This window comes from Podarcis melisellensis, assembly GCF_964234715.1.
Source record: "Podarcis melisellensis genome assembly, chromosome: 6".
NCBI classification, from domain to species: Eukaryota; Metazoa; Chordata; class Lepidosauria; order Squamata; family Lacertidae; genus Podarcis; species Podarcis melisellensis.
Genome location: NC_138538.1, coordinates 87484437 through 87496559, shown reverse-complemented (window position 1 = coordinate 87496559; position 12123 = coordinate 87484437). Strand labels below are relative to the sequence as shown.

At 43.7% G+C, this 12123-nt stretch overlaps 1 protein-coding gene across 3 annotated transcripts in view; it reads right to left on the bottom strand.

The window, feature by feature from the left end:
* ADCY10 (adenylate cyclase 10) overlaps window positions 1–12123 on the bottom strand; it is a 73301-nt gene that overhangs the window by 39699 nt on the left and 21479 nt on the right. For 2 of the 3 annotated variants that reach the window (XM_081914794.1, XM_081914795.1), the window contains exons 14-20: window positions 11396–11588; window positions 10395–10481; window positions 7663–7946; window positions 6407–6543; window positions 5090–5206; window positions 4449–4730; window positions 631–987 (exon numbers count right to left, since the gene is read on the bottom strand). In XM_081914794.1, the coding sequence (XP_081770920.1) occupies window positions 631–987; window positions 4449–4730; window positions 5090–5206; window positions 6407–6543; window positions 7663–7946; window positions 10395–10481; window positions 11396–11588 (1457 nt within the window). The remainder of the gene's footprint in view (window positions 1–630; window positions 988–4448; window positions 4731–5089; window positions 5207–6406; window positions 6544–7662; window positions 7947–10394; window positions 10482–11395; window positions 11589–12123) is intronic. The other variant, XM_081914796.1, reaches the window with a different exon arrangement.

Here is a 12123-nt window from a genome sequence, read left to right as displayed (position 1 = left end):
CAGGCAGGTACTCTGTTTGACTGTATGAACTGCTTGTGCATTATAGCCTGTAGATAGATATGTGTATATATAAAGGTAAAGGACCCCTGACCATTAGGTCCAGTCGTGACCGACTCTGGGGTTGCAGAGCTCATCTCGCTTTATTGGCCGAGGGAGTACAGCTTCTAGGTCATGTGGCCAGCATGACTAAGCCACTTCTGGCGAACCAGAGCAGCACATGGAAAGGCTGTTTACCTTCCCGCCAAAGTGGTACCTATTTATCTACTTGCACTTTGACATGCTTTCGAGCTGCTAGGTTGGCAGGAGCAGGGACCGAGCAACGGGAGCTCACCCCATCGTGGGGATTCGAACCGCCGACTTTCTGATCGGCAAGTCCTAGGCTCTGTGGTTTAACCCACTGCGCCACCTGCGTCCCTTAGGTGTATATATAGCTCACAATAAATATACTGGAACCTGGAACTCTGAGCATTTCTGCTAAAGCGCTGTGGAGAATTCACGACAGAGTTTCTGTCCGTTACAGATTACTTCCTGCCCTCTGGGCTCTCTGCAAAGTGACGACGCTCGCACCCAAACACTCCCGTCCTTCACGCGTCACCAGAGTTTCGCACCTGCTAAGGCCATGGCTTTTACCTCCTTGATCTGTTTGCTCCAGTTTTTTCAGCGTTATGGAAACGATGATGGAGGCGGCCTCGTTCAGGATGCTTTCCTTGCTTCTGGTCGCTTTCGTTCCCTGCGGGTCTATGTTGTGCAGCATGCCGTCCACGGCGTAGCGGTGGAAGGGGATGAAGTCTCCTCCTCCACAGCACAGGCAGCGGTGAGCCTGGCTCTCCAGGTAACTGGCGCATTTGAGATGCAGGGCTCTCTTCTGGCTCTTAAGCCACAACTCGTAGGCTGCTTCTTGTAGCAGAGGTGTGCAAAATCCCATCACCTTACACTGCATCACGGACTCCTCTTGCTTCAGCCTGTTGGCAACGACCATTCCAAGATCTGAAAGCCAAGGCGGGTTTGCTCTCAGCTCTATTATTATTATTATTAATAATATTATTATTATTAATATTAATATTTTATTAGTTGAATATAAGAACAACATATAATCAAATATATTTTCTGACTGATGGTCGAATAAAAGGTTGATGATAATCAAATATAGTGGTACCTCAGGTTACATATGCTTCAGGGTACATACGCTTCAGGTTACAGACACCGGTAATGCAGAAATATTACCTTGGGTTAAGAACTTTGCTTCAGGATGAGAACAGAAATTGTGCAATGGTGGGTTGGTGGCAGCAGGAGGCCCCATTAGCTAAAGTGGTCTCCAGGTTAAGAACAGTTTCAGGTTAAGAACGGACCTCCGGAACGAATTAAGTTCTTAACCCGAGGTACCACTGTACAGTCATACCTCATGTTACGTCCACTTCATGTTACGTTCTTTCAGGTTACATCCCGCAGCGACCCGGAAGTACCGGAAAGGGTTAGTTCCGGGTTTCGCCACTTGCGCATGCACAGACACGCAAAATGATGTCATGTGCATGCACAGATGCGGCGAATCGCAACGCATGCACGCGCAGACGCAGGTTGCGTTCTGCTCATGTTGCGAACGGGACTCCGGAACAGATCCCATTCGCAACCAGAGGTACCACTGTATTATTATTATTATTATTTTGAATATTTTATTAGTTGAATAAAAGAACAACATATAATCAAATACAAGCAATCAAATGCAGCCCCCCCCCAACCACCCCTCTCGCAAAACAGCCCCAACTACGTCCAGGTAATTACATTAGTAATATAATCAAAGAAAAAAATATTTCTACAGTTGCTGGTTTAAAAAATACCATTCCACATGCTCCCACGTGTCTTAGGTGGTTTAAATGTATGCTCTTTCTTTGATGCATATGTAATAAAGGAGGACCACGTTATGTAAAAGTTATGTAGTTTCTCATGTTGCTTTCTTTCACGTACCCTTTCTGTTAACTTTTCCATCAAAATTAATTTTAATATTATTATAACATCTTTATCGAAAGTTCAAAGGTACATAATTATTTGTGCACTAAACATTGTGAGACATAAGTAGAAGACAGGAAAAGAGAAACAGAACCCGTGTAGAAGAGGAAATAAAGGCGAGGGTTGGAAAAACCCAAAACTGTATATTTTACAAAGTTATTATTGTACTTTACCAGATCTTAACCTATTACAGTATTTGTAAGAATGGATTCCAAATATCATTGAATTTGTCCATGGCAAGTCTGCGTTTATATGCAAGTTGTTCATATGTTGTGAGTTTGTTTAAGTCTTCAATCCAATCGTAGAAGGGAGTAGCACTTTTATTTTCCCCATTCATCAGTATCAGTCTTTTTGCCCATGGTAAGAGCATGGAGAGTCCACTTGTATTGTCCTTTCGTAAGGTTCCATGTGCTCTCAACTCTTATCAAAGCACAGAATCCCTCCCACACAAAACTGCAGCGGCTAGAATTTCAGTGGTTCTTAAACAGTAAAAGGTAAAGGGACCCCTGACTGCTAGTCCAGTCACAGACAACTCTGGGGTTGCGGCGCTCATCTCTCATTACTGGCCGAGGGAGCCGGCGTACAGTTTCTGGGTCATGTGGCCAGCATGACTAAACCGATTCTGGAGAACCAGAGCAGCGACGAAAACGCCATTTATCTTCTCGCCGGAGTGGTACCTATTTACCGTATTTTTCGCTCTATAGGACGCAGTTTTTCCCCTCCAAAAATTAAGGGGAAATGTGTGTGCGTCCTATGGAGCGAATACAGGCTCCTTGGCTTCAGCAATAGCAACGTGAAGCCTCTGATGCGCAGAGGGAGCATTCCCTCCGCGCTCCAGAGGCTTCGTGTTGCTTTCGCTGAAGCATGGAGAGCGAGAAGGGTCAGTGCGCACTGACCCCTCTCACTCTCTAGGCTTCAGGGATAGCCGCCTGAAGCCTTTGGAGCGCAGCGGAACCTCGCGCTGCACTCCAAAAGCTTCGGGTTCCTTTTGCTGAAGCCGGGAGAGGAAGACTCTCCTGGCTTCAGCAGAGTGGGAGAGCTGCGCAGTGCCCCTTCAGCGAAGCAGGAGGAGAAATGGAAGGGGCTCCATTTCTCCGCCCGCTTCGCTGAAGGGGCGCTGAGCAGAGAGGGGGAGAATTTTTTTTTTCCTGTTCTCCCCCTCCTATAGTCCAGTGTGTCCTATGGTCTGGTGCGTCCTATAGAGCAAAAAATACGGTATCTACTTGCACTTTGACGTGCTTACGAACTGCTAGGTTGGCAGGAGCTGTGACCGAGCAACAGGAGCTCAACTTGTCACAGGGATTCGAACAGCCGACCTTCTGATTGGCAAGCCCTAGGCTCTGTGGTTTTTAGACCACAGCATCACCCATGTCCCTTCTTAAGCAGTAGGACCAGCTAAACTCCTGATTGATTAAGATAATTAAAAGCTGGTATCTAACACCGAGTATATTGGCAAAAAAAAATATGTATAAATCTAAATCAAATAAGCATACTGCAGGTCCACGGAATAGGAATTGTCTGTGTGAGTGTGTGTTTCAGGCTCAGAGAATCGGGTATTGCAAAGACATCCCTGCTCTCATTTCTGCTCCCTCTCTGGTGTGTTCTGCTACAGGAAAATGCATCCTGAAACACAGCAAGGGAAAGCAGCCTCACTGTGTCTTAAGCCACTAATACATACAGAGCTTAGGACACCTTAAATACCGTATTTTTCTCTCTATAGGACACACCCGACCATAGGACACACCTTGTTTTAGAGGGGGAGAACAAGAAAAAAAATCTCCCCCTCTCTGCGCAGCGCCCCTTCAGCGAAGCGGCAGGAGAAACGGAGCCCCTTCCATTTCTCCTCCCGCTTCGCTGAAGGGGTGCTGCGCAGCTCTCCCTCTCTGCTGAAGCCAGGAGAGTCTTGCTCTCCTGGCTTCAGCGAAAGCAGCCCGAAGCCTCCGGAGCGCAGTGGGACCTGCCACTGTGCTCCAGAGGTTTCAGGCAGCTATCCCTGAAGCCTTCGGAGCGCAGTGCAAGTTCCTGCTGCACTCCGGAGGCTTCAGGTTCCTTTCGCTGAAGCCAGGAGAGTCTATCCCTGAAGCCTGGAGAGCGAGAGGGGTCGGTGCGCACCGACACCTCTCCTTCTCCAGGCTTCAGCGAAAGCAACGCAAAGCCTCCGGAGCGTGGAGGGAGCGCTCCCTCTGTTCTTCAGAGGCTTCGCTTTGCTATTGCTGAAGCCAAGGAGCCTGCATTCGCTCTATAAGACACACACACATTTCCCCTTAATTTTTGGAGGGGGAAAGTACGTCCTATAGAGCGAAAAATACAGTACATATACATTACCAGTTTGACATGAAATGCACATATAGAAACACCCAAGATCTTGTGAAATCACCCTTTTCCTTTTGAGTAACCAACTTGGAATATTCTGAAAAGCATCAGTTTCCTAGGAATGTGCTTACCGGACTCTTGTCCCATTGATTTCACAGCTTTGGGGGAGAAGCAGAGCTCATTAGAAAGTTCATCCTGAATTTGGTTGGTGTTCATTTCTTTCCTTTCCCCAAAACACTTGAAGATGTGAGATTCCACCAGGGCTGCCAAGGTCTGGTTCATCTTCATCTTGGTCCATTCAGGGAGGATGTGAAACAGCAACTCTGTAGAGAAGGTCACACCAATAATAGCTGCACATTTCACTACCATCTGCTCAGAAGGGTTCATGTTGTCCAACTCAGCCAGAGCAATCCCTAGACGGGGGGGGGGGGGGGGAATTAAGTCATGAAGTGAGAAAACAGGCCAACATTAAAAATGCCGCCGAAGGATGAATAGCACAATCAAATGTCAGCTTTATCAGAGAGGATAGCTGGATATTCTGTCTAAAATCCTTGACTTCTATAATTTGTACAAAGATACTCAGCTGGCTAAAAACCCCTCTCAGGGAATTTCCTCCATATGTGGTGGACCTGTTCTAAAGTGAAAGCCTTCTGGGACACAATATATAACAAACTGAAAAAGGTTTTAAAATATAACTTTAATAAAAAGCCAAACGTCCCATGCTGTACATACTTCAGGAGGAAGGATTTCACAGACGGGCCCAATGCCTCACCTTTTAATGTCGGAGGGAGCATTATGTTGTGCATCTTCACGTTCTGTGTGATGGTGCAAATGTATGAATCCAACTCACTGGAGGTCCTGGAGGTTTGAGTCTTGAGAGCAGTAACAGCTGCACGGAGAAAGAACAATGAGATAACAGGGTTTAAATACCGTGTTTTCAAGGGTTTGGCGAACAAATATCACAACTGGAGAGAGACCTGTTGGAATGTAATGTAAAAGTGCTGTCTAAAATGTGTAAAATATTATTGGAATGGGGGACAAAGGATGAGCAAGTAAAATCCTCAATGAAACATTGGACAATAGATATTGGTCATAATATAGACACGGAAGGATGGGAACGATTGTGGAATATGGATATAAAATTTACAGCATCTTATAATCTGAGATAAAATGATATGAAAATGATACATCGATGGTATCTAACACCAAGTAAATTGTCAAAATGTATAAATCTCAATCAAATAAGTGTTTGAAATGTAAAGAGAAAGAAGGTTCTTTTTATCATATGGGGTGGTCTTGCAGTAAAGTTAAAGCTTACCAGGAAATGATATATAAGGAATTGAAAAGGATGTTTAAAATAACGTTTGTAAAAAAAACCAGAAGCTTTTCTATTGGGAATTATAGGGACAGAACTACCTAAACTGTATAGAAACTTATTCATGTATGAGACTACTACTCTCCCAGAAATGGGAAGAAGCAGAAGTACCAGCAAAGGAAGAATGGATATAAAAGCTTAGTCACAACTAAGCAGGATAATAATAATAAGAAGAAGAATAAGAATAATAATTTTATTATTTATACCCCGCCCATCTGGTTGGATCTCCACAGCCACTCTGGGTGGCTCCCAACAGAATATTAAAAACACAATAAAAACATCAAACCGTTAAAACTTCCTTAAAATGGGAAGTTAGACCGGCCTTCCGGTTGGCCGCGCAATTAATGGCGGATGGGAGTTCTTTCGGTTGAAAGAACCCCAGCGCTTTGAAGATTGGGGTGACCGCAAGAGTGTCGTGGAACCCCGAAAAAACCTCAGATTGGGCATTCTGAGGAGCTGGTGTTCCTGCGGGTACCCCTTGTGACTCCCCTGCAGTGACTCCGCTTGGATTTCCCTGCAAAATCTGCTGGTCTGCGTCTTGTTACACGGCCGGCTCCTGCTGCCGTTGCAGGCCAGCTGTGTGTCATTGAGCCTTTCCTAAAGGAGATGTTAGGATGCTGCCAAAATGGGAGAGCCATCGCTAGCACCGAGCGCCGGCCATTCTACAGGAGAATTGGCACAGAAATCCAGGCCAGTTAATAAGCGGCCGCTTACTGAAAAGGTTGTCCCACTCGTCTTCTCTCTCTTCGTCTTCCTCTAGCATGTGGAACTGAAGGACGTTGTTTAAGTGGAGGTTCCGCAGGAGTTCCTCGCAGTACAGTGGGTTCCCATGGCTTCTTTGTATTAAGAACCTGGGGACAGAGAGTCACAAGTGAGTTCTAGGATAAGGTTACCAGATTTTTTTGAATGAATCCGGGGACACTTTAATTATTATTTTTTAAATTTGCATTTTATTTATTTGTTAACTTTCTTATATTAAATCGGTAAATGTTGTCATATTACATTACAGGACTTACTATAATATAATTTCCAACATGTATACAAAAATTATATACAAATTTTATATACCCAAAAAGAAAATGAAACAAAAAAGAAAGAACAAAGAGAAAAAACAAAAACAATTCCCCCCCAAAAAATCAAATACATACCAACACACTAGACTTCCTGTCTTTCCTGTTGTATATTCCTTTTTTACAAATGAATGTACTCTTATTATTGTATATTTCTTTGCATATTATCTAATACATACCTATATCAATATGTGCTCTTAGTCTCAGGTTACATATCCTTCAGGTTACATACACTTCAGGTTACAGACTCCACTAACCCAGAAATAGTGCTTAAGGTTAAGAACTTTGTTTCAGGATGAGAACAGAAATCGTGCTTTAGCGGCGTGGCGGCAGCAGGAGGCCCCATTAGCTAAAGTGGTGCTTCAGGTTAAGAACAGTTTTAGGTTAAGAACGGACCTCTGGAACGAATTAAGTACTTAACCCGAGGTACCACTGTAGTGATGTATGGAAGTGAGAGCTGGACCATAAAGAAGGCTGATCGCCAAAGAATTGATGCTTTTGAATTATGGTGCTGGAGGAGACTCTTGAGAGTCCCATGGACTGCAAGAAGGTCAAACCTATCCATTCTTAAGCCCTGAGTGCTCACTGGAAGGACAGATCCTGAAGCTGAGGCTCCAATACTTTGGCCACCTCATGAGAAGAGAAGACTCCCTGGAAAAGACCCTGATGTTGGGAAAGATGGAGGGCACAAGGAGAAGGATGAGATGGTTGGACAGTGTTCTCGAAGCTACCAGCATGAGTCTGACCAAACTGTGGGAGGCAGTGGAAGACAGGAGTGCCTGGCTCTTTTGGTCCATGGGGTCACGAAGAGTCGGACACGACTAAACGACTAAACAACAACAACAAATTGGTTCAAGAGAAAATTTTAAAAGATCCACTGGACAAGCACTTCCCACTTACGTCTCAAGCTCCCTGGCAATGCTCACCACCCCAAGATCTTGGCAGGCCTTCTGAACAATGACTGAAGGAGTCAACTCCCTTAGCTGAACGTAGGTGGTGTCTTCGCTGCTCATGAGCCGCGCTGCGGCAGCGCAAGGCAGTCTCCCCTTGCGGGGTGATGGAGACAACGACATGACCACAAAGATGCCGATATCGCTTAGCAGGTTCTCCAGGAAGTCCCATGATGCCGGATCCATGAACTGAGCTTCATCAATGACAAAAATGAGAACTTCTTTCATCACTGCCTAAAATGACAACAAACCCCACAAAAAATGAAGTGATAATTCCTGCAGGGAGCTGTACTTTTTAACTGTTCCCTGGGTTACCAGGAGCTTTTATCTTAGATGGTTTGTGTCTGGTACGCATTTTAAGTTGTTTCATTTTTTCTTTACATTGCCTGGAAGGCATTCTAATAAATAAACTCACTGTTTAGCTTTTGATTTAGTCACTACATATATTTTTTGTTGTTGCTCTTATTTTATTACTTATCGAATTTATAGCCCACTCTTCCAAAGAATGTACCTAGAGGCAGAAAACTGAATTTTCTTAATCCAGTTTGCATGATGCTGCTGGTGGTTTTTTAAAAAGTAACTGTAATATTTTCAAAACCACCCTGCAACCTGATTGTCCCCTCTCTTTCCTGTAGTTACTACTATTTTTCCTAATACTGTACTAGTCATTGTAAAACTAAAAAAAAATCTTCCCCCCTCCTTACGGCTGAAACCATGACCAAAGCAGTTTCCACACCATGATTAAAATGTGTGTGGCTGTTAAGAGAGAATTACATGAAAATGATGTATAGATGGTATATTACACCAGTGAAAATGGCTAAGATGTTTAGGAAAGAAAATAATAGATGTTGGAGATGTAAGGAAAAGGAAGGAACTTTTTATCATATGTGGTGGGAGTGTAAATGTATTAAAAATATTGGGAAATGATATATAATGAATTGGGAAAAATGTTTAAAATGAATTTTGTTAAACATCCTGAAGCCTTCTTGTTGGGTATTTCAAATCAAGAGCTGCCAAAAGAAAAATGGACACTGTTTATGTATGACATAACAGCAGCTAGAATCTTAATTGCACAACATTGGAAGACAGAAGAGATACCATCAAAGGAACAATGGCAAGAAAAACTGATGAACTATGCAGAATTGGCTAAGCTAACAGATAAACTACAAGAGAAGGACAAAACAGACTTTAAAAGAGTCTGGGAACCTTTTACAGTGCATTTGCAGAAACAACAAAACGGACCGGATTCATTGGCAGGTTTTGAATAAACGTTCACAACTTTATTACAGTAACATATACAGTGGTACCTCGGGTTACATATGCTTCAGGTTACATACGCTTCAGCTTACAGACTCTGCTAACCCAGAAATATTACCTCAGGTTAAGAACTTTGCTTCAGGATGAGAACAGAAATCGTGCAACGGCGGCGCAGCGGCAGCAGGAGGCCCCATTAGCTAAAGTGGTGCTTCAGGTTAAGAACAGTTTCAGGTTAAGAACAGACCTCCAGAACGAATTAAGTTCTTAACCCGAGGTACCACTGTAATTTAGAGAAATGATAAGGAAAGTTACTTTTATATAAAAAATGCAAGAGAAAATAAATAAAATCAGACAGAAGAGGGGGGGTTGAGGGAAGTACAGGGGGAAGGGAGGGAGAATAAATGTATATAATATGACTGAGATTTGTATTTGTATTTGTTATAAAATTCAATAAATATTCTTTTTTTAAAAAAATGTGTGGCTGTCAGGGATGAGATAAAGATTGTATTGAGAAATGGATCCATGTCATAGGGACCCAGTTGATCAGCCATGTTTCAGTGGTTAGGATCTATGGGTTTGCCTAGAGATAGATTCCCATATACCATGGTCTGGTTCTACAAAATCAACTTCAAACCAGAAAGATTACGGCATCAACTGAATGCAGATGGTTCTGACGTTGTCGTGGGGTAGTAAATGTGATAGAGATCAGTGGGCCAGTCTTTCCTTTTTATATATAATTGTATATATAATTTTTATTAAATTTTCTATTTTACAATTTCAAATACTCGTTTTACATCCTTAAGATATCAGTGACTTCCCTTCTTCTCTTTCCATGGTTCATTTCACATATCATAGAATCCCTGCATATTTTACAAAAACTAAACCATTCAGAATTCCATTATTACAGCCATCAAAACTTGTTCACACTGTTGAATTTATCTTAATGCTGCCAGCATTTTCAGCTGTACACAGTTATTTCCCATATATTCAATAAACGTTTTCCAATCTTCTTTAAACGTATGTTCTTCTTGTTCTCTTATTGTGTATGTTAAGTCTGCAAGTTGTACATAGTCTGTCAACTTAAGATGCCACTCTTCTTTGGTTGGGACCTCAGTCTCTCCTGAAGTTGTGTCACCAGGTGTTTTGGGACTACAACTCCCATGATCCCTAGCTAGCAGGACCAGTGGTCAGGGATGATGGGAATTGTAGTCCCAAAACAGCTGGATACCCAAGTTGGGGAAACCCTGCAATGGGTGTTAGCCATACTTGGAGCAGACCCAATGAAATCAATGGACATACTTAGGTCCATTGATTTCATTGAGCCTACTCTGAGTAGGACCTAGTTGTATATCACCCAGCCAGTTTATTGGGAGCTGCCAAGAATATAATAACTGCTGCCCACCGTGCATGAAAAGTATCACTTACATTCTTTAGAATATTGACGAGAATGTTCTCCAGCTTTTCATTCTTTGCTTCATTACTCATTTTGGAAACCTCTTCTGATGTGGGGAACTGACCAGAGAAACCAAACAAAGAAATCACACAGTGCTTTTGTTAGCAACAGAGAGTTCTACATTCCTTGTCAGAAGTGCATATGTTAAGAAGCAACCTCAAATCCATTTGAAGCCTCAAGGTATTGGTTTCTCACCCTGTGAACTTGGGACTCAGCCAGACTGATAAGGAAAAAGTGTTTTATATGTGTTGTATATGCATTATAAAGGTAAAGGCACCCCTGACCATTAGGTCCAGTCGTGGATGACTCTGGGGTTGCGGCACTCACCTTGCTTTATTGGCTGAGGGAGCCGGCGTACAGCTTCCGGGTCATGTGGCCAGCATGACTAAGCCGCTTCTGGCAAACTAGAGCAGTGCACGTAAATGGCGTTTACCTTCCCGCCGGAGCGGTACCTATTTATTTACTTGCACTTTGACGTGCTTTTGAACTGCTAGGTGGGCAGGCACTGGGACCGAGTAACGGGAGTTCACCCCATCACGGGGATTTGAACCGCCGACCTTCTGATCGGCAAGTCCTAGGCTCTGTGGCTTAACCCACAGCACCACCTGTGTCCCTAGGATCCTAGAATGCAACAACTGATTGGCCTGCAGGAAAAGACCAATCAGGCTCCAGGAAGAAGTTTATCAGCCTATTAGGCTGGTAGGATCCTAGAATGCAACAACTGATTGGCCTGCAGGAGAAGACCAATCAGGCTCCAGGAGGGAAGCAGAATCAGCCAATCAGACGGGACTCATTGTGTAGATAATGTATATAAAAGCCTGAGGTTTGGGGGGCAATTCAATCACTGTTTTACAAGCTGCAATAAAGAGCATGAAATCACTACAGGACTCCGAGTACATTTCACAAACCAACTACCAAGCACCCGGAAAATGAATTCAGAAGAGATAAAGGTCTTGCCTGCTTGCATCTTTACCTTAACATGATAGAGATTGTTGAGAAGACAGAAATACTCTTCCTGAACTACTCCTCGGATTCGGGTCACAAGGATATACTGTCTTGCATCGTAGGTCTTGCAAGTATCAATCCCCAGAAACATAGCCATGAGGGTCCGGATGACAAAGAAGTTCTGCCACACATTGATCTTTGTGAGCTCCATCGCCACCACCCTGCATGATGACAAGAACTATTGGTGAAAAGGTTTCACTGCCTCTTCCACGACCAATGGAGAAACATTTGCTTCTGGTGGCTGTTGCCCACCAGAAAGTAACAGCTGGGAAGGGCTTCTGGAACGGATCCTGTTGGGAAACTGTGTATGTGCAGCTACTCACACAGAGTCAATTAAGGTTTGGCAGACAGCCACAAGGCAATCTGAAGGAGTAAGTCTGCCTGGTGATAACAGAGGCATGGAGACAGCTCCCTGATTGGTCAAGCTCTTTCAAGGGAGTGATAATTAGAAGAGTTTGGATTTGATATCCCGCTTTATCACTACCCGAAGGAGTCTCAAAGCGGCTAACATTCTCCTTTCCCTTCCTCCCCCACCACAAACACTCTGTGAGGTGAGTGGGGCTGAGACACTTCAAAGAAGTGTGACTGATCCAAGGTCACCCAGCAGCTGCATGTGGAGGAGCGGGGAAGCGAACCTGGTTCCCTAGATTACGAGACTACCGCTCTTAACCACTACACCACACTGGCTCTCAATTA